The 25,169-nt window shown below is 48.3% G+C and overlaps 1 protein-coding gene across 1 annotated transcript in view; it reads right to left on the bottom strand.

Moving 5' to 3' along the window:
* SCARF2 (scavenger receptor class F member 2) overlaps positions 1–23,332 on the bottom strand; it is a 62,471-nt gene extending 39,139 nt beyond the window's left edge. The window contains exons 1-2 of the mRNA XM_032230130.1: positions 22,774–23,332; positions 11,253–11,309 (exon numbers count right to left, since the gene is read on the bottom strand). Of these exons, the coding sequence (XP_032086021.1) occupies positions 11,253–11,283 (31 nt within the window). The 5' untranslated portion in view covers positions 11,284–11,309; positions 22,774–23,332. The remainder of the gene's footprint in view (positions 1–11,252; positions 11,310–22,773) is intronic.
* Between the last annotated feature and the right edge of the window lie 1,837 nt (positions 23,333–25,169).

Genomic DNA, 25,169 nt, shown 5'->3' with positions numbered 1-25,169 from the left:
TTGCTTCTCTCAATTGGTTAGTTGCAGAAAAGAGGAACAAAGGTGATAAGAGGACAGAGATAGAATAGAATGAGCTGGAAGGGACCTTGGAGATCTTCAAGTCCAGCCCCCTTTTCAAGCAGGTGACCCTATACCATTTCAGATAAGTAACTATCCAGTCTCTTCTTAAAAACCTCCAGTGGAAGCACCCAAAATTTCTGAAGGCAACTTCTTCTTCCTCACTGTTAGGAAGTTTCTCCTTCATTCCAGGTTGCTTCTCTCCTTGATTAGTTTCCACCCATTGTTTCTTGACCTGCCCTCTGGTGCTTTGGAAAATAGGTTGACCAATGCCCTCTTCTTTGCGGCAGCCCCTCAAATATTAGAAGACTGCTATTAGTTCACCCCTAGTCCTTTTTTCTCTAGACCGGCCCTGCCCAATTCCTGCAACTGTTCTTCATATGTTTTTGTCTCCAGGCCTCTAATCATCTTTGTTGCTCTTCTCTCACTTTACCCAAAGCCTCAACATCTTTTTTATAAAGCGGTGACCAAAACTGGATGCAGCATTCCATGTGCGGCCTTACTAAGGTTTTATAAAGCAGCATTAATACTTCACGTGATTTTGATTCTGTGCCTCTGTTTATACTAGGGTGACCAGACGTCCCGCATCTGGCGGGACAGGCATGCCTTTTCATAATTTTTCCCGTGTCCCGGGCCGTTCTAGAAAACCCCCACTTTATTTTGGGGCTCGCTCGCTCCCCTGCCCATCAGCTGCTGATAGCTCGCTCGTTAGCTCCCCCATCTATTTCTAAAAATCTAAGCCAGCCCAACCTGCCACTCACAGATTGGCCTGGACTCCAGCCACTCAGTGAGCTGGCTGGAATGGAAAATGCAGCGTGCTTAAAGTTTTCCATCCCAGCCAGCTCACTGATTGGCTGGAGTCCGCTTAGCATGCCGCATGAGTCGCAGGAGTCTCCATTTCATTTCGCCTTCGCGGCCGTTTGCTTTGTTTTGCTGCTTCACTGGTGAGTAAACTGGGAATTAGTAACCTGCACGGGGTTAGTGAAACAGCCGCCGCCGCCCTCCTCCCCTTCCCTGTGCGTGAGAAAGGCGCCCACCCACTCGCCAGCCCGCCCACCCTTGGGCTCCGGGGGCAGCACCTTCCCAGCGTCGCCGCACTGGTTCCTTCGCACCCCTCCCACCCCTCTGCCTCCTCAGACCTCCACGCAAGAGCGGCAGAGCGAACGAGCGGCCACGGCCATCGTTTTAAACGAGGCTCCGCTCGCTGCTCATCCCGCTCCAGCCGGGAAAGGGGCGCTTTGGCAGGGCTTCCGCAGCGCCCCCAAGGACCGCCCGCCGCGAGGTCGGCGGCGGTTGCTGCTGCTGCTGCTGAGGGCCTTTAGTAACCTGCGCGGGGTTAGTGAAACAGCCACCGCCGCCCTCCCCCCTTCCCTGTGTGCGAGAAAGGTGCCCGCTCGCCAGCCCGCCCACCCACCCTTGGGCTCCCGGGGCAGCACCTTCCCAGCTCCGCCGCTGCTGCGCTGCTTCCTTCGGCCCTGCGGAGTTTTCCCTGTGTCTCCCAGGTCGCGCCCGTCCTGTGTGCGAGAAACTCCGCAGGGCGCGATGAAGTAGCGCGGCAGCGGCGGCGCTGGGGAGGTGCTGCCCCCGGAGCCCAAGGGTGGGTGGGCGGACTGGCGAGCGGGCGCCTTTCTCTGTGTCTCCCAGGTTGCGCCCGTCCTGTGTGCAAGAAAGCCATCCAGGGCGGCTTTCCCAGCCTCCTTTCTGTGACCCCGCCCCGGTTCCACCTCCTCCGGCTGGCGGCCACCGGGAGGAAAAGGCAGGAGAAAGAGCGAAGGCGCCGATGGCGCTGCTCTTCTCCGCCCTCCGCATGCTGTTGGGCCTTTTTTTCGCCGTCAGCAGGGGATCGCCAGAGACGCCCACCGGCAGATGGTGAGCGGGGTGCCTCCGAGGCGGGAGGGGAAACTAGTCCGGGCGCAGAAGTAGGGAAGGGAGGGAGGGCAGCACTAATGGATGCTCTTTCTCCGTTGCGATCTCCTCTTTTGATCTGTGACCACGAGCCGTTCCTATTGTGACGTCTGTATCAGGCGCCGGGCTTAGTTTCCGTATCTTAAGAGAGACCGGAGATCGCGGGGTTTCTTGTATGCTGCAAGGAGAGGCAGAAGCCAAGAAGAGCCGGGCCTGCCTTCTCGCTACCCCCGCTCCGCCCCGGTCACAGGGGATGGGGACAGCTCTCCGCTAGACTCGCTGCCAAACTGGATGGGGAAAGGAGAAAGCTGTTCCCACCAGCCGAAGTCAGAACTATGCTGTGACCAAAGTTTGGAGAAAAATGGTTTTGTGTGTGTGTATGTGTGTGTTTGATTGAGCGAGGGATCCAGTAAGGGAACTGCGCCTATTTAGAAAAGGTAAATTATTGCAAACATGATCAGTAGAAGATATGTATGGGGGCAGGTTGGGTGGTAGAGAGAAAGTGATAAAAGAGTGGGAGAGAGGAAGAAAAAAGAGGGGAGAGAGACAGAAAGAGACAGAGAAGGAGAGAGAAAGTGACAGAAGAGTGGGAAAGAAGGAGAGAGAAAGAAAGAAAAAGAGAAAGAGGGTAAGAGAGAGAGAAAGAGACAAAGAGGAGAGAGAAGGGAGAAGGAGAGGAGAGAAAGTGGTAGAAGAATGGAAAAGGAGAGAAAAGAAGAGAGGACAAGAGAAAGAGGTGAGAGAGAATGAGACAAAGAGAGAGAGAAGGGAGAAGGAGAGAGAAGTGCAGAAGAATGGAAAGAAGGAGAGAGAAAGAGAAGAGAGACAAAGAGAAAGGATGAGAACAGAAGAGGACAAAGAGGAGAGAGGAGGAGGAAAGAAAGAATAAGTGAAGAAGAATGGAAAAGAAGGAGAAAGAGAAGAGAGAAAAGAGAAAGAAAGAGGTATGAGAGAGACAGAGGAGAGAAGAGAGGAAGAGGAAAAGAGTAAGAGAAACATCTCTTTCAACCCTGAGGTGCAAATTCTCTTTGATTGGTAATTATTTGCCCATTTACTACAATACTCTCCTTTTTCCGTAAGTTCATGAAGAATTCCCTTCTTTTATTGCATTTATCACAATACCTTGAGAACAACTTTTTCAGCATAGTTACAGCTATTTAAAATATATAGTATTTAGGTCAGGTTTTCAGAACATTAGTCTATTTATAAGTCAATGGTTGCAACCATTTTTCACACTTAGCGACCGTTGCAGCTCCTCATGGTCACGTGATCAAATTTTGTTGGAACAGATTGTATTTATGCTGGTTTCAGTGTCCTGGGGTGACCTTTTGACAAAATATAAAATTTTATCAAGCCCCCCCCCCCCCCCCCCCCCCCCCCCCCCCCCCCCCCCCCCCCCCCCCCCCCCCCACCCCCCCCCCCCCCCCCCCCCCCCCCCCCCCCCCCCCCCCCCCCCCCCCACCCCCCCCCCCCCCCCCCCCCCACCCCCCCCCCCCCCCCCCCCCCCCCCCCCCCCCCCCCCCCCCCCCCACCCCCCCCCCCCCCCCCCCCCCCCCCCCCCCCCCCCCCCCCCCCCCCCCCCCCCCCCCCCGGTCAATGGTGTCCTCTTTAACCAATCTGAAAATCTGGTCACCTTAGTTATACAAGCAACGGTTTGTATTAGCTTTTTTGGCTGCTGCCACACACGGCTGTCTCCTATTAAGCGATCTCGTTTGAAAGACAAGGTGGATTATAAATATACAATATGAAAATGGTGTATTCATTTAAAACCTCAGGTTTTTGCTTGACACACCACAGACAGCAGGAAAGTGATTTTGCTGCTTCCCTTTCCGATCCGGCTTGTGCCAGACTCTGCTAGCTTCTTCCCAGCCAAGTCCTGGCCCAACCTGGCTTCCCCTCCTGATCAGCCAGATGGTCAGCCAAGGGTTGCCCTCTGCTGCACTCAAATGTAGTCACATTCATCTCTGCTGGCCTTTGTCTCTCAATGGCACCCCCCAATTCTGCTGCTTCTCCAGCCCCTTGGGCCCCAGTGCTCTTCAGACTGACTTGGCTCCATGGGACTGGCCAGTGCCTCCATCTGGCCTTTTAATGTTTGACTTTTATTATTATTTTATTATTTTATTTTATATTTTATTATTTTATATTTATTTTATATTTTAAGTTATTTATATTTTAAGTTATTTTATATTTTAAGTTATTTTATATTTTAAGTTATTTTATATTTTAAGTTATTTTATTTTAAGTTATTTTATATTTTAAGTTATTTTATATTTTAAGTTATTTTATATTTAAGTTATTTTATTATTTCATCAAGCATGTATTAGATTAGATATATATGTATATACAGGTTTTGGACATTAGGAACAGGGACGGTAGGCACGCTGGTGCGCTTATGCCGCCCCCTTTACAGACCTCTTAGGAGTGGGGTGAGGACCACGGTAACCAGTTTAGGATTGAAGCTGTGAGGGTTTGAGGATGTAAGAATAGAGTCAGGTAGAGCATTCCAGGTGTTGGCCATTCTGTTGCTGAAATCGTATTTTCTGCAATCGAGTTTGGAGAGGTTTTCCTTAAGTTTGTATCTACTGTGTGCTCGTGTGTTGTTGCGGTGAGTTGAAGTAGTCATTGACAGGTAGGATGTTGCAGCAGATGATTTATGTACTACGCTTAGGTCAGACTGAAGGCGGCAAAGTTCTAAGTTGCTAAGGCCAACATTTCAAGTGTGGTGGCATAAAGGATTATGTTGCGCACAGAGAAGTGGAGGTACATGTCTCCCCTCTGTGTCCCTGGGCCCTGCCAGGGTTGCCATATCCAGGGGGACTGGGAGCGTGTTCACAGCCATTCCATATTCGCACATTTGTGGAGACTCCGTGGTGTGGTGGGGGGGGGGGGGGGGCTAACAAATTGCAGCTTCTATGCTTCTTCCTGTCTCTAAGGTCCCTGGTGTCAAAGTCAGGGGCCTTAGAGACAGAAGGTTGGGGAATTCGCAGCCTGGGGAAGGACTCACCGTCCCTCAAAGCAGGGAGGAGAGCTGTTGCATGTTAGAATGCAATGTCTGCTCATCTTTTAAAAAATGGAATAGCAATAGCAATAGCAATAGCAGTTCGACTATTATATACGCTTCATAGGGCTTTCAGCCCTCTCCAAGCAGTTTACAGAGTCAGCATATTGCCCCCACAGTCTGGGTCCTCATTTTACCCCCTCGGAAGGATGGAAGGCTGAGTCAACCTTTGAGACGGTGAGAGTGAACCGCCGAACTGCAGTTAGCAGTCAGCTGAAGTGGCTTGCAGTACTGCACTCTAACCACTGCGCCACCTCGATTAGATCAGGGGTGCAGACTGGATTCTTTGAGGGGCAGATTAGCATTGTAGTTCTCCTGTGTGCCTCCCACCCCACCCCGGGCCCTGTTTGGGCTGGCAAAGTGCTGCAGGAAACTGCCCAGGCTGAAATGGGCCATGTGTGGCCCCCCTGTGCCCCATTTTAGCTGCCAGAGGGCACCACAGACTGTCCTTTGCTGGCCAGATTAAGCACATGGGCCTTGAGTTTGACACCCCTGGATTGGATTGAACTGGCATAAAATACTTTTTAAAAAATATATTTCCATTTTTAAAAAAGCTGGAAAATCCTGGAAACATGGTTTGGAAAAGAGATGGGTTGCTACCCATTTGCACTACCCATCACTACTAGGGTGAACCGGTAGTGCAAATTGCAATGGATTGCTGAACCAGTAGGGACGGCAGGCTCAGAACCCCCGAACTGGTTTCCTGGTCGCCACGGCATGTATTTTGGACATTTTTAATGTTCTGCACAGGGGTGAAATCCAGCAGGTTCTGACAGGTTCTGGAGAACCGGTAGTGGAAATTTAGAGTAGTTTGGAGAACCGGCAAAGGCCACTCTGGCTGGCCCCAGAGTGGGGAGGGAATGGGTATTTTGCAGTATCCTTCCCCTGCCACCCCCACCAGCCTGCTCACAGAACTGGCAGTAAAAAAAAGAATTTCATCACTGATTCTGTGCATGCAGACCTATTTAGGGCAATTGCCCACACATGCAGAGTGCAGGCAAATCGTGCTCGCACCGAACTGGCAGTAATGGCGACAGAAACCCACCCCTGGTTTGGATCCTAGGAATGTTGGAAGAAAACCCACCCATCTGGGTTCAGTTCCAAGTGGGGAAAAAGACACTGGAAACATGGAGGCTACTTGGAAAGATGGTTTAATGGTAGGCAGGATCACATACCTTGGGAGGTCTGGGCAAAAGAGCACATGGAGTGGAGAGAGGATATATTTATGCTCTCTTGGGCCCTGCCTTAGAGTTTTCCTGTTCCTGTACAAGAAATGTATCCCATTGGCTGTCAGACTCCCAGGGGGCAGGGGGTCTTAGCTAACTTTGTAGGCTGTCTGAGTCTCCAGGCTTGGTTGAGCCTTGCTGGGTGATGTAATCTTCCCAGGTGCATGTGGTGGGATGGGGGAGGACTAATCCTATAATGTCTCCAGGGCCATGTCTTAATCCCATCACCCTGAAGCTGAAGGGGAGCAGGGAGCTGCTTTGTCTTTAAAACCATGTTTCTCTTTCTCATCCAGGGAAACATAATATTCTGCCTTTTTAATTTCCTAGGATATTTCATTCTTCTAGGAGAGGGTGGGTGCTAACTCCTGTAAGGAGAGAGGTGCACAAGTGGCACCACCTCCAGCCTCCCAGGGGTGGGTTGCTACTTGCATTTCTACAAGTTTGGTGCCTCGAAAATTTTGCGTGCAGGCAAATTTGCAAATAAAAAGGTCTACGCATGCGCAAAACCTTAAAAACATGGGGGGGGGATAACTTTTTCCACTGAAAATTGTTCTGCTCACGCACAGAAGCAAAAAACAAGATGGCGGCCTTGTAGGAGAACCTATTTGGGGGTGTGGCAGGCATGGGTCGTTGCTGGTTCCAGCAACCCAAGCTGCCAAGTTACTACCAGTTTAGCCGAACCGGGCCAAACCCACCTCTGCTCCCAACCATTCACTTCTGGCTTGGCTTCCTAGGACAGAGGTAGGAACCTCGAGCTGCTTCCAAGTTGGATGTCCCCTCCCCCACCCACCCCAATCCAATGAATTTCCACACTAAGTTGTTCTGTGGCTTTAGCTCCCCCCCCCCCCCCAAAGCTCTGGAGACTAAACGCATTGCAAAATATGGCTGGGCAGGAAAGGAAGAGGCCTCCCCCCTGCCAGCTGGAACAGCAGCACATTGACCAGGAGTCTAAAAATAACTTCTCCAAGTTTTTTTCCCATCGGTGCCTTGGGACTCTAAGTCCCGAGAACGGCCAGCCTGCTTCGCCTTTCGGCCCCTCCCTCCTCTGCCTGCAAAAGACTGGAACCGGAACTTCTGGAGGCCAAGTTCCAGCCGAGCCAGGCACAGACAATGGTGCACACAGAGAGACAGCTACGGGCTCCCTTCCTTGGCTCTCCACCGGAGTTCCAGGATCGGGGAGCCTGGCAGGGAGGCGACAGGCAGGCTCTGGAGCTTAGCGGTCAACCCAAATTCTGCTGCAAGAAAAGCCTGCAAAAATTAAGCTTTTTATTTTATGCGTACCACTAATCTGATACCTATAAACCAGTGTTTCTCAAGCTTGGCCACTTTAAGAGGTGTGGACTGCAACTCCCAGAATTCCCCAGCCATAAACAATGAGTGACATTTCTGGTGAGCTTCTGTGTAGCACTGGATATGTTCTCTAGGACATAAGTAAAGTTTCTGTCTTCTCCTGACCGATTTCTTCCAGCCCCCCTGCTTTAAATCTTTCAGGAAGTGACAATTTGTCAGGCAGATTCCAGTCCTTGACTTACGACAGTTTACTTAGTGACCGGTCAAACTTACAACAGCACTGAAAAAAGTGACCTTTTTTTCACAGTTACGACCTTTGCAGCATTCCCATGATCAAAATTTAGACCCTTGCCAACTGGCTCAAATTTAGGACGTTGCGATCCGCCTTTGCGACCTTCTGACAAGCGAAGTCAATGGGGAAGCCAGATTCACTTAACACCCGGGTAACTAACTTATCAACTGCAGCGATTCACTTAACAACTCTGGCAAGAATTGTCATAAAACAGGGGGAAAACTCACTGAACAACAGAAAATTTGGGGATTCAATTGTGTTCTTAAGTTAAGGATTATCTATATACCTCTAGTCCAGTGTTTCTCAACCTTGGCAACTTGAAGATGTCCGGACTGCTCTAGTCCTTGACTTTACAATGAGTTATTTAGCAGCCATTTGAACTCCCCTCCAAAAGATACTATTACCAAAGTTCTGACGGCTAGCCAATACTCCTCCTGGTCACATGATCACATTTTGGGGATTTGGCAAGGGGCCTGTATTTTAGGGCTGTTTGCAGCATTCCGTGGTTCCTTCTGGTTTTTGTCAAAAAGGCTTCATAGCAAACAATTGGTTCGCTTAATGACCGCCACAATAAACGGTTGTAAAGTTGGTTCAGTCATATGATGAAACACTTTATGACCAGCACATGACATGAACATGATGTGTATCACCTCTGTAATGGTGATAAGTCGAGGACTACCGTATTTTCCCCCAAATAAGACTTAATCAGAAAATAAGCCCTAGAATGATTTTTCCAGGATGCTCGTAATATAAGCCCTACCCCAAAATAAGCCCCAGTTAAGGTTGTCAGCCAGCTAGACACTTTTAGAACTGTATTTCCCCCCAAAATAAGACCTAAGCAGAAAATAAGCCCTATTGCATCTTTTGGAGCAAAAATTAATATAATTATACCTTATTTTCAGGGAAATACGGTACCTGTAAAAGCTCATGGCGATGTACCCACCTCCAATTTATCCTCATCACAACAGCCCTATAAGGTAGGTTGGGCTGCAAAGAGGCAACTGGCCCAAAGCCACAAGGAACGACTGTGGGGGTGGCGGTGGACTAGAACCTTATGACAGTTAAGCCCCCACTGACCCTTTGGGGAAATAGGGTAGAAGCCGCAGCTCAGCACTCTGGAGCAAATGGCCCCATGCCCAGCAGTGGCACTCTTGGGGCTGGGAGGAGTGCGGTGGGGTGCAGGAGACTGGCATCAAGTGCATTTGTTGGAGGTGGCAATCAAGACCCCCATTCCCACCCCCAAAAGGACCTGGTCCCTGGGGACTTCACCACATCCACCCAGGCTCCTGAAAGTGGTTATCTTTGTCCATCTACCTTCCCTGCTTGGTTTCTGGCCCCTTTGTTAAGTAGTCCTGCCCCTCTCTAAGCCCAGCTCTTGACCTTTTGCTATGCACCCTCAGGATGCCCTCCTGGTTCTCACAATAGTTGGGGATCCTTGCCCACTGGACCAAGGCAAGTTATGGCCACAGGTGTACATCCTTATCTTATGCTCAGGACCAGGGTGCAATTCTGCATCCAGTCTGACCACAGTGGAAAAAGAGGAGACCGTTCAGAGGAGAGCAACCAAGGTGGGAAGGACCCCCGGAAGGAGAGCAGGAGGAATATCTGAAGCCCTTCTTCATCCTGCCCTACAGAACCAACGACTGCAGGGAGTAGCACAAGGATTGTTCAAACTTTTTCCAAGACAAGAAAGGGGCTGAAATTTCAGGGAAGTGAATTTTCGGTTGGGCGTCTGGAAGAATTTCCCAGCTTTAAGTGCTGTTCAACATGGGAACATACTACATTGTGAGGTGACTACTGGAAGAGTTTAAACAGAAGCTGGACAGCGAACTGTTGGGAATCAATTTAAGTGCATTCTGCAGGATTCTGGACTAGATGATCTCTGAGGTTCCTTCCAACCTTTCCTTTAAGGTAAAGGTAAAAGTTCCCCCTGTGCTAGTCATTTCCGGCTCTAGGGGGCGGTGCTCATCTCTGTTTCCGAAGAGCCAGCACTGTCTAGACATCTCCATGGTCATGTGGCCAGCATGACTAAACGCTGAAGGCGCACGGAACGCTGTTCCCATCCCTCCAAAGGTGGTCCCTATTTTTCTTCTTGCATGTTTTACTTGCTTTTTAACTGCTAGGTTGGCAGATGCTGGGACAAGTAACGGGAGCTCATTCTGTTACGTGGCGCTAGGGATTTGAACCACCGACCTTTTTGATCAATAAGCTAAGCATCTTAGCCACTGAGCCACCACATCCTTTCCATAGTAGGGTTCTAACAATTCACTTAACCAAGGAATGAGCAGCTCCATTTGCAATCTCATTCGTCTTTCTTGGGATTAACCTTGGTGAGTTTACTTTGATGACTTGACCTATTATGTCTAGTCCTGAAGATGTGACCTCGCTGAATAAGAAAATATTAGCAAGCAAACCAAGCTCCAGAGCACCAACAACCCCCCATTTTATGCAAAGCCAACCAATAAGCTAAGTTTATGCTTCAAAATACCACGAGAATCTGGAAACTAGGTTGCTTCAGTAACCAGTTAAGGCATACTGGACAAGATGAATCAGAACGGTTAGCCACATTGTTCAATATATTGACAATTTGTTGTATAAATTGGGTTAATTCAATGCAATCAGATTAACTGTGCTGCGTAAAACCACAGTGTGCTCCCTCCTTGAGACACAGACCTCAGCCCCAGGGGGTCTAGGCAATTTGCCACGGCCAGCTCACTCAGACCATCGCGTCACAGCCAAATTGCCATCAATAGTTAGACTTATATACCGCTTCATAGGGCTTTCAGCCCTCTCTAAGCGGTTTACAGAGTCAGCATATTGCCCCCAACAATCCGGATCCTCATTTTACCCACCTCGGAAGGATGGAAGGCTGAGTCAACCTTGAGCCTAGTGGGATTTGAACAGCCGAACTGCTGAACTGCAGTCAGCTGAAGTAGCCTGCAGTGCTGCATTTAACCACTGCGCCACCTCGGCTCTAACTCATGGCAGGAGAACTCACTGCGGAACAAAAGTTAGACTAAGAAATGGTGGAAGAGAATCATTGAAGAAAGGGTGCAAAAGGAGGGACAACATGAAAAGGGAATGATGAACATGAAAGGGCTTTTTGTTATTTTAAATAAGTAAATTGAATTGCTAAATTGTCCCATGATGAGTTGCCCCATGGCAGGTTGTCCTGCAGTGAATTGCCGAGGTGAGTTGGCTGCAGCAAGTTGTCCCGTTCCACATTCTGGCCCAGGTTGATGAAGCAGTTAGTGAAGCAGAAATATTGGGGCTCCCGCAGCAGAGACCCCTAGGGACCCTTCCTCACAGTCACCACACACACACACACTCCGGGGTCAGACCTTTGCCCACCTTCCTCCAAACTCCATGGAGGCTGTGCAGAACTTCTGACTGGCCTTGAAAAGGAGGACAGCTGAGATCTTACCTATCGGGCACTCCTCCTCTGCTGTCTCCATCCTGGGCAGCAAACAATCCAGAGGACCTGCAAGAGGAGACAAAACTCAGTTAGAGAAATTGCGAAGGATCGTCACATCTCAGGCCAAGCAAAAAACACTTGCCAAGGCTCCTGAACACTTGGAAAGGCCCCCGTTTTTGTGAAAAATGGGCGGGAAATGGACTGGGTTTTTTTTGTGCAAAAATGGGGGCATTTTCCCCTTCTGCCAGCCCAGCTGAAGCTTGCAGAATGCTTCTGGAGGCTGGGGGGAAGGGAAAACGCCTCCGTTTTGCAGGAAGAAAAAAAAAAAAAAAAAAAAAGAAAAACAGCCTATTTCTGGGACCTCTCTGGGACTGGAATACGCACACCATTAAAAAAGGGGGGAAATTACTTTTTTTCAATGAAGATTGTTCTGTGCATGTGCAGAACAGAAAATAAAGCTGGTAGCGTCGAGGATAGGACCGGTATGGTCACGTGTTCGGCTGAGTTACTACTATTCGGCCGTACCGTACCGTACTGGTAGGAACCCACCTCTGGTCTCAGCACTCTGAAGATGGCAAAAAAACGAAAATGACGGCTTATACCAAGTAAGCAAACCACAGTTGTGAAAATACAACCAACAGCAACATGGCTAAAACCAGAGGAAAACTTCCAGCCACAAACCCTTTCCATCAGTCCCCTGATGGCTGCATCCAATTGTAAAGTTAGCACCACCCTCCTCCTAAAAGAATGAAATATTTTGAGAAATATTTAGAAAGGCAGAATATTATTTCCCTGGATGAGAAATGGAGAAACATGCTCTTGGAAAGCAGCCCCCACCTTTCTTAATAGCCCACAGCAGATGTCAGCACTTAAGAGATAAAGAAATAGATAGCTCTATTCATAAGTAAATTCCCTGTAACAAGGTCTGAACAAAGGTAAGATTAGCCCTCAGCACAATAGGAATTGCCCAACAGCCCCTTCATTGCATCAGCAGACCAAATTTCAACCAAACATATAGCTCAGACAAACTGCTAGGATTTGTACATGGCTCCATGGGAGTCTGACACCAGCCAATAGAATATATGTCCTTGCACAGGAACAGGAAGCTCAAGTGCAAAATAAGGTATTAACCCCCCCCCCCCTCTCAGCTCCATGGGTTCAGCTGTACCAGAGAACCATGTTTTGGTTTCTTTCATCATTAAACCATCATTCCAAACAGCCTCCATGTTTGGAAGCATATCCATCTCAGTCATGAATGATGAGAGTAGCCTCCAAAGGCTGCCCATCCCTAATTTGACATTTTTAACCATAAAACCTTAGGACTGAAAGTGACCTTGGAGGTCTTCTAGTTTAGTTCCTGCCCAAGGCAAGAGTTCTTTTTTAAAATTGTTTTTTTTCTATTAAATACACATCTTAGTGCTTAATGAACATTGTGTTGTCTGGGTAATTATTGCTTAATCATTATAATTTACATTCCTAACCCCCACAATCTTTTTTTCAACCACTGGTAAAAATAGATTCCATGTTTGATAATGACTTGCATCTTCTCTCTGTTTAATTTCAAACTGTTCATTCTGCCAATCTAATCTCTTCCTTTTTTTGTAAAAAATATTTTTTCCATTTTCACAACATATAATCACATATTACTATTACATACCAACATCATTTATTATTATTAAATGTTTACATCAATTCATCTTACTATCAGCTCCCAAAACATAATTGTTAGCTCTTCTGCTCTCCATACACCATATTTATCCTTATCCATCATTTTCTTCTCCTCTTTCTCCTCCCCCTCCCTACCTCCTTTCTCCCCTCTGTCATCCTTCCCTACCCTACTTCCCCTTCCTCTCTCCTTCTCCTCTCCCCCCTTTCCACTCCTCATTTCTCTCCTCCTCTTTCTCCCTCCTTGCCCTTTCATCTATCCCTTTCCCTTCCCCTGCCTCCCCTCTTTTCTTCCCACTCTTATCATTTACTTGGTGTATTTCAGCTTCTGAGCAAGCTCTGTTTTATGTTGATGGTATTTATAGTTCCTTTTCAATGTACATATTTCATTTTAACATCCTTTCTTGGAAAAAAGAGAAAAAAGTGTGTGTTTGTGTGTGTGTGTATGTATGTATGTAGTATGTATGTTATATATATATATATATATATATTAATATTATATATATATATATATATATATTATATATAATATATATTACATACATACATACATACATACATACATACATACATACATACAGTTAGATAAAGTGCAATCTCATCTCTTCTTCACTATCTCTTCATCTCGCGGTGTATCTTCATTTTCCCAGTATTGTGTGAATATATACTTGCTGCTGTGAAAACATGTAATGTTAAACACATACTTTTCTTATCCATTTTCTTACCAAGGACAGAGTTCTTATGCTCACATGACGGTGGGCATGCCTAGCCATATCTGCCACTTGCGAGCTGTCAGCTCTGGTGTGCCTGCCAGCTGATTTTCGACTGTTTACAAACTTCTGGTAGCCCCTTGGGCTAATTTTTCGCCCTCCCAAGGCTCCGGAGGCTTTCCTGGAGCCTGGGAGGGTGAAAACACACACCACACCGCCGCCCCGCCCCATGAAGGAAATACCACACTCAGCTTAGAGGCAAGCAGTGTGGTGCATGTGGGGGGTGGGGAGCGTGGGAGTGTGTGCATGCATGCAAGGGCGGTCGTGCACGCACACATGCTATAGCACACGCATGCGCTCACATTTTGGCACCCAACAACAAAAAGGTTAGCCATCACTGCCTTATATTATCCTAGACAAAAGGTGGTCCAATCTTCTTGAGAACCTCCAGCTATGAAACATTGCTCTCCAAAAGACGAGCTAATACGTATCGCCTTCATCTTCAAAAATTCATGGAACAACTGAAGTTGAAGTTGCAACAGCCCTGAAAAGAGTGACTTCTTATGATTGGTCTTATGACTTGTGACTGTTGTGGCATCCTCACAATCATGTGATCAGAATTTGGGTGCTTGGCAACCAGCATATTATTTATGATGGTTGCAGCATCCTGGGTCACATGATCAACATCTGTGACCTTTCCAGACAGCTTCTGAAACATAAATTCAATGGAGGAAACCAGATTTGCTTAATGACTGGGTGACTCAGTTAACTGCAGTGATTCATGTAACAACAAAGGTTGAGACTTGGGGTGGGGGAAGTTCAGAGAAGAGCAACTAAGATGATCAAAGGCCTGGAGACTGAAACATACGAAGAATGGCTGCAGGTTTTAGGTTTGTCTAGTCTAGAGAAAAGAAGAATTAGGGGGGACATGATAGCAGCATTCCCATACTTGAGGGGCTGCCACAAAGAAGAAGGGGACAACTTATTCTCCAAAGTATCAGAGGGCAGGGTCAAGAAACAATGGTTTGGAAACTGGTCAAGGAGAGAAGCAACCTGGAATTAAGGGAGTAATTTCCTAACAGTGAGAACAATTAAACCAGTGGAACAGCTTGCCAGAAGAAGTTGTAGGTACTTCATCACTGGAGGTTTTTAAAGAAGAGACTAGACAGTCACTTATCTGAAATAGTGTAGGTTCTCCTGCTTGAGCAAGGGGCCTGTACTAGAAGACCTCCAAGGTCCCTTCTATATTCTATTCTATTCTATTCTAATCTATATTCTATTCTATTCTATTTTCTATATTCTATCCTATCCTATCCTATCTTCTCCTCTCCATTCCATTCCATTCTATATTCTATACTATATCTTATCCTATCTTATCTTATCCTATCCATTCTATGCTATGCTATGCTATTCTGTTCTATTTTCTATATTTTATCCTATATTCTTCTTATCCTATCCCATCCTATCCTCTCTATTCTATTCTATTCTATTCTATTCTATATCCTATCATATCCTAATTCCAATTCCATCCCATCCCATCCCACTAACTCTCCCCCTCATCTTGCAGCTCCCTAGCTGCCCAGCACTTCTCCCTCTGAAGAAGGCATTCCAATGCATTCCTGTTCTTCTGAGATGAATGGAGAGAGCAGGGAGGCTGCACAGCACAGAGAGACGATGCAGGAGAAAAGAAAGGAGACTCACTCACACCCATTTTTTGCCACTGAAATGGATGCAGGAAAACCGCACTCTGCCCAAATGAATTTCCCTTGGAAGGCGATTCTAAAAGCAAATGGTCTTTGCTCTCACACTAAATAGTAAAAATTGATAGGGAAAAATGCAGGCGAATTCTTTCTGCAGGGTCTTGCAAATAAATGTCGAACTTTGACTGTGAAAGCAGTTGCTGCTAAAAAACAGCTGACACCCCAAAACCCTTCTCCCTCACTTGGCTTTGCACAGACAGGAGGACAGGCAGAGATTATTAATAATACTATAGGACTGACAGTTTCCCAAAAGCAAGCAGAGAAATCCATCTGTCTGGAGTTTCAGGATGCAACTGAAAGAATGAGTTTAATCTTCAGCTGTTGGGGCTGATTTGGGAGCTTCTATTTATCTACGGAATTCATACAAAAAATAAATAAATAAAAGAACCTTTCTTTGAAGTCATCTCTTTCTGACCTCAGGGACTCAACCATGGAGGATCTAATACAGTGGTGGGTTTCAAATTTATTTAGAACCTCTTCTGTAGTGTGGCCTGCTTTGTGGGAGTGGCTTGCCACCTATGTGACTGGGTGGCGTGGCCAACTTGTAAAATGTGGTGAAACTCACTTAACAACGCTCTTGCTTAGCAACCAAAATGTTGGCTCAGAAACTCTGGCATTTGAAGCATGCAAGTCTTAAAGCTGTCAAGTTACAAGACCCTTGCACTCCTAACCCTTTAGAAAAAAAACTCCAGGGGTGTTCAAACTTGACAGCGTTAAGACTTATGGACTTCAACTCCCAGAATTCCCCCTCTCGCTCTTCATCTTGATGATGTGTGGATGGACGGGGGGAGGGAGCTGGAATCGGTTCTAAACAGCACTGTAGATTTGTGGAATCTCTTCTATAGAAAGGTTAGAACTGGCAGAAACCCACCCCTGCCACTTTATAAAGCCTTAGTAAGGCCACACATAGAATCCTGAATCCAGTTTTTGGTCACCAGAATACAAAAATGGTGTTGAGACTCTAGAAAGAGTTCAGAGAAGAGCAACCAGGATGATGAGGGGACTGGAGGCTAAAACATACGATGAACGGTTGCAGGAACTGGCATGGCCAGTCTAGTGAAGAGAAGGATCACAGGAGACATATAGCAGTCTTCCCATATTTGAGGGGCTTCCGTGGAGAGGAGGGGGTCAAGCTATTTCCCAAAGCACCCGAAGGCCAGAAAAGGAAGAATGGATGGAAACTGAACAAGAAGAGATTCAATCTGGAAATAAGGAGGAATTTCCTGACAGTGAGAACAATCAACCCAGGGAACAGAAGTTGCCTTCAGAAGTTGTGGGAGCATCATCACTGGAGGCTTTCAAGAAGAGACCATCTGTCAGAAATGGTGTAGGGTCTCCTGCTTGGGCAGGGGGTTGGATTAGATGACCTACAAGGTCCCTTCCAGATTCTATTCTATTCTATTCTATTCTATTCTATTCTATTCTATTCTATTCCATTCCATGTCCTAGTCCTAGTCCTAGTCCTAGTCCTAGTCCTAGTCCTAGTCCTAGTCCTAGTCCTAGTCCTAGTCCTAGTCCCAAAGCCGTGTGCTCAACATTTGGGTGCATGGCAACTGTCATGCATTCATTGCACATCCCAGGGTCATGTGATCGCCACCCGCAGTCATCCCAGCCAGCTTCTGAGAAACAAATTCATTGGGCGAAGGAGACCTGGATTCCATTAAGGACCAAAATTAACATCTGCAATGAATTGCTTAATAACAGTGGCAAAAGAAAAGGCTATAGAATTGGGTGTGACTCGCACAACTGCCTTGCTTAGCAATCAAAATTCAAATCGCAAATGAGGTCATAAATTGGGGATTGTAGCTGACCAATCATCTAGAATTGGAAAAACTGCAGTCCAACCCAGCATTCAGGAGGCTGCTTCCTTCTGTTGGAGTCCAGACTGGTTTAAAGGATGACCCGCAAATTTAGAGTAGTATCCTGGTGTCAGATTAAAATAGAATAGAGTAGAGTGGAGAATAGAATAGAATAGAATAGAAAAGAATAGAAAAGAATAGAAAAGAATAGAAAAGAATAGAAAAGAATAGAAAAGAATAACATAACATAACATAACAACACAACACAACACAACAGAACGTAACATAACGTAACAGTTGGAAGGGACTTTGGAGGTTTTCTAGTCCAACCCCCTGCTTAGGCAGGTAACCCTATACCATTTCAGACAAAGAGTTGTCCAATCTCTTCTTTAAAACTTCCACTGATGGAGCTTTTACAACTTATGGAGGCAAATTGTTCCACTGATTAATTGTTCTAACTGTCAGGAAATTTCTTCTTAGTTCTAAGTTGCTTCTCTCCTTGATTAGTTTCCACCCATTGCTTCTTGCCCTGCCTTCAGGTGCCTTGGAGAATAGCTTGACTCCCTCTTCTTTGTGGCATCCTCTGAGATATTGGAACACTGCCATCATGTCACCCCTAGTCCTTCTTTTCACTAGATTAGAAAATACCCAGTTCCTGCAACCGTTCATCGTATGTTTTAGCCTCCAGCCCCCTAACCCTCTTTGTTGCTCTTCTTTGCACACTTTCGAGAGTATCAACATATTTTTTACATCATGACAACCAAAACTGGATGCAGTATTCTAGGTGAGGTCTTACTACGGGATTATAAATGCAGAGTCTGGAGAACCAGTAGCAGAAATTTTGAGTAGTTCGGAGAACCGGCAAATGCCACCTTTGGCTGGCCCCAAAGTGCAGAGAAATGAAGATTTTGCAGTTTCCTTCCCCTGCCATGCCCACAGAACTTGTAGTAAAATAATTTGAATTTCACCACTGCTATTAACACTTCACTTGATCTTGATTCTATCCCTTTGTTTATGCCATAAATGAGTTTGGTGATTCTTTTCAGTCCAGCCTCTCTCACATCTGCACATCTGGCTTCATTTACTCCCCATCTACCTGCAACTTTGACGGCCTCGAGATCAAAAGAAATATGTACCAATAACAATATATGCCTCATGGCGAGACATGGGATTTCATCCAAGGACCTGGTATCAGATGAGCAATAAAAACTTTTTATTCCATGTCGTTCTTTAATTTAAAAATGCAGGCTGGAGGTTTGGATCTTGTATTTTTATTATTTAGTCTTAATGGCTCTGTTCTTAATCTAGCTTCCCCATTCTGCTTCTGCGCTTCCCCAGGAAGGGCTCTTCAAAGGCCGCCTGTTAAATATTTGGACCGATAAAAGAAAGAGTAAAAATAGAACTGGCCCATCAGTGGCCATTCAAAGAATCTCCCTCAATCTGGGAGCCAGAACACAGTTTCCACACTCCCTGTTCAGAATGGACAGACGACTCTGGCTGGGGATGATAGGAACTGAAATCCCCCATCCCCAGAGGGGATCCTGTTGGGGAAGGCAGACCTACTGCAATGAATAAGGAGGGGACCTACTGCAGGAAGTGAGTGAAACCACCTTTGAACCATCTTGGTTGTGCCAAAGTCTATGGATTGATTTCCCAGCAAGCTGAGCCTGGCTCTTGGATTGCCAGGGGTGCCTGGGTGGCAGCAGAGTCTGGCTTGATTTCTGGACAGTGGGGGAGGGAGGGGCATGTGGTTTAGCATGCCATTCTTCATGGACACTTTATGGACACGGGAGGGGGGGGCAAGGAGCTTGAGAACAATCCTGGGGGAATCCCCCTGGATAGCTTCAAGCAGAAAATGGATAACTCGCCACAGCCAACTCACCGCCGTACAATTTAACAATTCAATGACTTGAAATAAAAGTCATTTCAATGAATTGAAATGGCTTTTATTTCACATTTCATTATGTCCCTCCTTTTGCATCCTTTCTTTAGCAATAGCAATAGCACTTAGACTTCACGGTGCTTTACAGCCCTTTCTAAGCGGTTTACAAAGTCAGCCTCTTGCCCCCAAGAATCTGGGTCCTCATTTTACCAACCTTGGAAGGATAGAAGGAGGATCAAACTCTTGGCTCTGGGCCTGCAATAGTACATTCTAACCACTGCGTACCATGGAAGGAAACAAGGAAGGAGGGAGAGGAAAAGGAACAATAGCAAAAGCACCTACCTCGGAACGATGGGAGGCTGAGTCAACCTTGAGCCAGTCAGGACTGAACTGATAACAATTGGTAGAATTGCATTCTATCCACTGCACATCATGGAAGAAAGGAAGGAAGGAAGGAAGGAAGGAAGGAAGGAAGGAAGGAAGGAAGGAAAAAAGGAAGAACAATAGCGTATATACTGCTTCACAGTGCTTTTCAGCCCTCTCTAAGCAGTTTATAGAGTTAGCCTGTTGCCCCCAACAATCTGGCTCCTCAGTTTACTGACCTTTGAAGGATGGAAGGCTGAGTCAACCTTGAGCCTGGTGAGATTTGAAGTGCCAAATTGCAGGCAGCCAGCAGTCAGCAGAAGGAGCCTGCAGTTCTGCACTCTAACCACTGTGCCACCACGGCTCTTTAATGATTCTTTCTACCATTTCTTTGATATTAGATTAACTCTTGTCCCGTGGCAAATTGTCGCATTGGCTGTGGGGAGATGGCTGTGGCAAATTGGCATAGAACCAGCTTCAAGAGATGGTCTTCTTCTCATATTCCTGTGATTTCCTTTTAACTGGGTTTTCACTTAGCAATTTCATTCATTTCGTTTACTATTCGCAACAAAGAGCAACAAGGAGCAATGAAAACCAAAATAAAGTAAAAAAATACAACTATGTTGGAGAGAAAATCAATGGAGGGAAGTTAAGTAAAACACAATGACCCCTGGATACAATCCACTGCCTCTCCAGGCCTTTAATCATCTTAGTTGCTCTTCTCTGAACTTTTTCCAAAGTCTTAAGCTCTTTTTTGTAATGTGGTGACCAAAACTGGATGCTTCTGGACAAGACCATTATGGACAAAAATTCAAACATGTGCCATCTTTGATTTCCTGGGTTGGCCTGTCCACGGCCTGCCCATCCCCTGCCTGCCTACAGGTGCCTGAGGCTGCCAGCACAGTGCTTCTCAACCTGCCTCTCTTACTCCAACTTCTGAACACTTTCTGACCTTCTGCCCCCTCCCCCCACTGGCCTGTCTGACACCTACAATGGTTTTCCTGGGAGAGAGAAAGGGGAAGGTGGCATTTCCCCACCTTATGTGGGAGAAAATAGAAATGTTATGCCAGTCTCTGCACTATTGGCCTCTGTGGGGGAGCAGGGACCTTTTAAAGATTCTGAGAGAAGATCATTACTGTTGAGTAATTTCTTTGTTGATGTAAATCAACAGCCTAGAAAACAGCAGCACGTTAAGCAGCCCTTCCGAACACTGTTTACATACACCAATACATTTGTTATTTTTGATTAAAAGAATTGTCTTAAGAGTTTTTAAGATGGGACCACATTTTGCTGATATCCTGCTAAATTTAGTTTGACTGAAGCTTGGTGAGGCTCCCCGTGGTTGGGGGCAAACTCACACAGAGCCCACCTTTATTCAAACATATACTAATCCGCATTGTGGCTTCCCCTGCCAAAAGGGACATCTACCTTTCAGATGTCCGGAAATTTCTTTTGCATTTCTCTGAGGGAGGCTCTCCTTTGGCAGAGATAGAAATCATTATGGCAAAGTTTTTGTGCCTTTTTTCCACAGGGAGTTACCCAAACTCATATCAAAAACTACATACAGCAGGTCCCATTAAAGACCATTACAAATCAATCAATCAATCAATCAAAAAAACAAACAAAATAAGATAACTTGTCCTGATTCTCCCTACGTTTAGTAATTTAGTTTATTATATATTGTATAGGGGAAATCTATATTGTTGCTAAGAATAAACAAACAAACACCCAGGACATCATCCAAGCCAGAACAGCCACACAGTGTTTTGAGTTTTACTTTGTTAATGCTAGTTGACACATCAATGGAAAAGCACACCGGAGCTGCAATCCCCAAAAGTGTGCTGAGTGCCAGCTCTCTCCTCCTATGGGGTTTTTTGAGATGGAACTGAATGGGTTCATCTGGAGGATCTGGTTTGCTAATATTTAAGAAATTTAAAAAAAATTGCCATGTTAGGAAACCTGCTCCGAGCAATCAAGGGTCCAGCTGCTTCTAGCTTCTTCTGCTGTTGCAAGCAAGCAAACTCCTCATTTGTGTGAACCCCCATTTCTCTAAGTCTGCAATCAAAACTGATTTTTAAAAATTTGATAGCAACAAGAGCCCACAATCTGCAAGAGCGAGGACATTCTCTAATGCCCACAAAAAGCTAAATTGCACCCTCTTCCTTTTTCTTCTTCCATTGCAAAACAGACATTGTCTGGGTAGGAAAAATGTGGGCCAGGGAAACTTGAGGGTTTGGGGGGGGGGGGAGACAGAATGAGGCTCAGCCAAAAATTCCACCGCAGAATCTGCAAAGGCCCGAAGAGAGCTTGTTTGCAAGACTTTAAATCAAAAACAGATGTAGCCTCGCTTTCCACTAGGTTTTAGGTTACACTTGGAAGGGGAGGGTTGGGGAGGGGAAGGGGGGGGTGCCGCGTTAGTTGTTGTTCTTTGAACCTCATGGAAAAAAAGGGGGGGACTTATTGGGTCTCCCAAAACCTCGGCGCCTGACTTTTATATGTGGATTTTTTTTCGTTCTGGAAGTCGTGCACTCGCTGCCCAACATGGCTGTCAGCGAACAATGGGGGGCTGGGGGGATTTTCCCTCCTCCCGGGCACTAGGAGGAAGGGACCGAAATCCGCTTTCTGAGCCGGGATGCGCGGATGGGTTAGCGCGGCAGAAAGCGGTTTTTGCTGGGAGGGAAGGAAGCGAGAGCAAGAGACGGGGAAGGGGAAGCTGGGTTGCTGCTGGCCCCCTTCCCTCGGAATTTAAACACGGGCGTTCAAGAAGGCTGCAATTAGCGCCCCTCCATGGGACGCCCCCCAGCTTCTGCCCTGCTCAAGCGGCTCTCTAACTCAGGGGAGCCCCTCGCCCCAAACGCGCTACCTCCGGAGCTCTAAGGAGAAGCGCCTAGAGCAAAACTTGCCGGGGGGTGGGGGCGGCGTGTCAAAATGCGCTCGGGCCACGGGGGGGGGGCACCGGGACTGTCAGCGGCAGGGGCGGGATGAGCTCTGCGTGCGGGGACCCTCCACCGGCTCCGCCTGGCCTTTGGGGGGGAGGATCCTCGCGCCTCCATGGCCCCCGTCGGGGTGGCTGGACATCCCCCCCCGGACCGCCCCGGTTCCGCAGCCCCGGACAGAGAGGGAAGGTTGAGTGGGGAATAATGCCGCCTTCCTCCGCTGGGAAGCCGGAACCCCTTCTCGGCCTGGGAGGGAAGGGGCGGCGGCGTTCCCGTGAGCAGCAGGCGCGGGAGCTTCGCCCGCAACTCTGGCCGGGATGAAGCGCATCTCCCGCCCCCCAAGCCGGACCCCGAGGACGAGCCAGCGGAGCCCCCCCCTCCCGCCCGTCCCGCCACTGCCCAAGGAGCCTCTTACCCCGGCGCCGGACAGACGTTCCTCCCGCGCGGACTCAGCTCCTGCGCATCCCCGCCGGCCCCGAAGAGCAGCAACAGCGGCAGGAGTAAGAGCCGCGGGCCGAGAGTCAGGAGCGCCCGACCGGCCCCCGCAGCCGCTGCCCCGCCGGCGAGCCGGGCCCTCGGCGGCGTCTCCTCCATGCGTGAGGAGCTGCGCTCTCCTGCGGCCCTCCTGGGGCAGCTGGGCTCCCCGACGGCGGCTCCTCCTCTGCCTCCTCCTTCTCCTCCGCCTGGCTGCTCCAGCATCCCGGCCGGAAGCGGCAGCGCGAGAGCAGCCGCCGACGCCCCCTCGGCCCTCGGTCCCGGGCGGCGGCAGGAGCAGCTGGCGGGGCGGCCAGACAGTCAACGCTGCCCCGTTGCCCCGCGCGCCCCAGCCGCCCAGGCGCTCCGGATGCGCCTCGGTGCCTTTGGCTGCGAGGCTCTGGGGCCGTGCAAGAAGAGGGGAGGGAGGGAGGGAAGCCCCGGCCTGCCCGGCCGCTCTGCTGCCCTCCGAAGCGGCCGCCGGGGTCCCCTCTCCGCGGCTTTGGGCGCTGCGATTCCCCTGCCAGGGAGGCTGGCCTGGAAGCGGCGGCACTTGCGGGGGTCGTGTGAACGGACGCCCTTTTGCGCTTGCGGGACTTTTGCGGGCGTGGCTGGGACTGGATGCCCGGGACTGGCCGGTGCAGATTGTGGGATTCCCCGAACGACCCATCCTCAGTGCCCGGATCTCGGGGAATTATCTCCAGTAGTTTGAAGGCTGAAAACCAAAGAGGGAAGTTCACAGAAGGGAAACCCCAAGAATTCAGGAGAACCAAAGCAGAATCTGAGAGTCCCTCAAACGGTTTGGCCTCTGGTGGCCCTCAGCTGGTCTGTCTGGGAAGTTAAGCAGGGTTGGGTTGAAGCTAATTGCCTCTCCCACGCTTGTAGGAGACACTTCCCGGAAATTTAGTTTAGTTTAGTTTATACTTTATTTGTATGCCGCCCTTTTCCCTGGGGGGACTCAGGGCGGCTCACAATTGGAGGGAGGGGAAAGACAGACAAGTTACAAACATAGAACCATACATCATTAAAAACACAACAGTCATGCCATTCGAGTGGGGTTACAAATCACTAGCCCCAGCCCTGTTGGAACAGCCAGCTTTTAAGGGCTATGCGGAAGGCCTGGAGGGTGGTGAGGGTGCGAATTCTCATGGGGAGTTCGTTCCAGAGGGTCGGAGCAGCCACCGAGAAGGCTCTCCTCCGGGTAGTTGCCAGTCTACATTGGCCGGCTGATGGAATTCGGAGGAGGCCTAATCTATGGGATCTTATTGGTCTAGAGGAGGTAATTGGCAGTAGGCGGTCTCTCAAGTACCCAGATCCAATACCATGCAGGGCTTTGTAGGTGACAACTACTAGCCAAGGCTTTGGATTAACTCCATGTAAAAAAGATGTAGAGACTCTAGAAAGAGGGTCCGAATCTCCGCGGGGAGTTCGTTCCAAAGGGCTGGAGCTGCAACAGAGAAGGCCCTCCCCCGGGTCGTAGCCAGATGGCATTGGCTGGTAGACGGGATCCGGAGGAGGCCGACCCTGTGCGAACTAATGGGTCTTTGGGAAGTAATTGGCAGCAGACGGTCTCTCAAGTACCCAGGTCCAATACCATGAAGGGCTTTATAAGTGATAACTAGCACCTTGAAGCGTATCCGGAGACCGATTGGAAGCCAGTGCAGCTCGCGGAGGATAGGTGTAACATGGGTGTATCGAGGTACACCCACAATCGCTCGCGCGGCTGCATTCTGGACAAGTTGAAGTCTCCGAATGCTCTTCAAGGGCTGCCCCGTGTAGAGCACATTGCAGTAGTCCAGTCTTGAGGTCACGAGGGCGTGAGTGACTGTTGCGAGTGCCTCCCGGTTCAGGTGCACCAGGCGAACCTGGGCAAATGCCCCCCTGGTCACAGCCGACAAATGATGTTCTAAAGTCAGCTGTGGATCCAGGAGGACTCCCAAGTTGCGAGCTCTGTCTGAGGGGTGTAAAATTTCACCCCCCAGCCTGAGTGATGGAATACTAACCAAATTTTTGGGAGGAAAACACAACAGCCACTCGGTCTTGTCTGGATTGAGCACAAGCTTGTTAACCCCCATCCAGACCCTGACAGCCTCCAGGCACTGGCACATCACGTCGACCACTTCACTGAGTTGGCACGGGGCAGACAGATACAACTGAGTATCGTCCGCGTATTGATGGTATTTTATCCCGTGCCGTCGAATGATCTCACCCAGAGGCTTCATGTAGATGTTAAACAGGAGGGGGGACAGGACCGAACCCTGAGGAACCCCATATTTCAGGGGCCTAGTGGTCGACCTCTGCCCCCCGACCAACACCGACTGCGACCTGTCCGAGAGG

Source organism: Thamnophis elegans, chromosome 13, assembly GCF_009769535.1.
Source record: "Thamnophis elegans isolate rThaEle1 chromosome 13, rThaEle1.pri, whole genome shotgun sequence".
Classification (NCBI taxonomy): Eukaryota; Metazoa; Chordata; class Lepidosauria; order Squamata; family Colubridae; genus Thamnophis; species Thamnophis elegans.
This window is presented reverse-complemented; position numbering and strand designations above follow the sequence as displayed.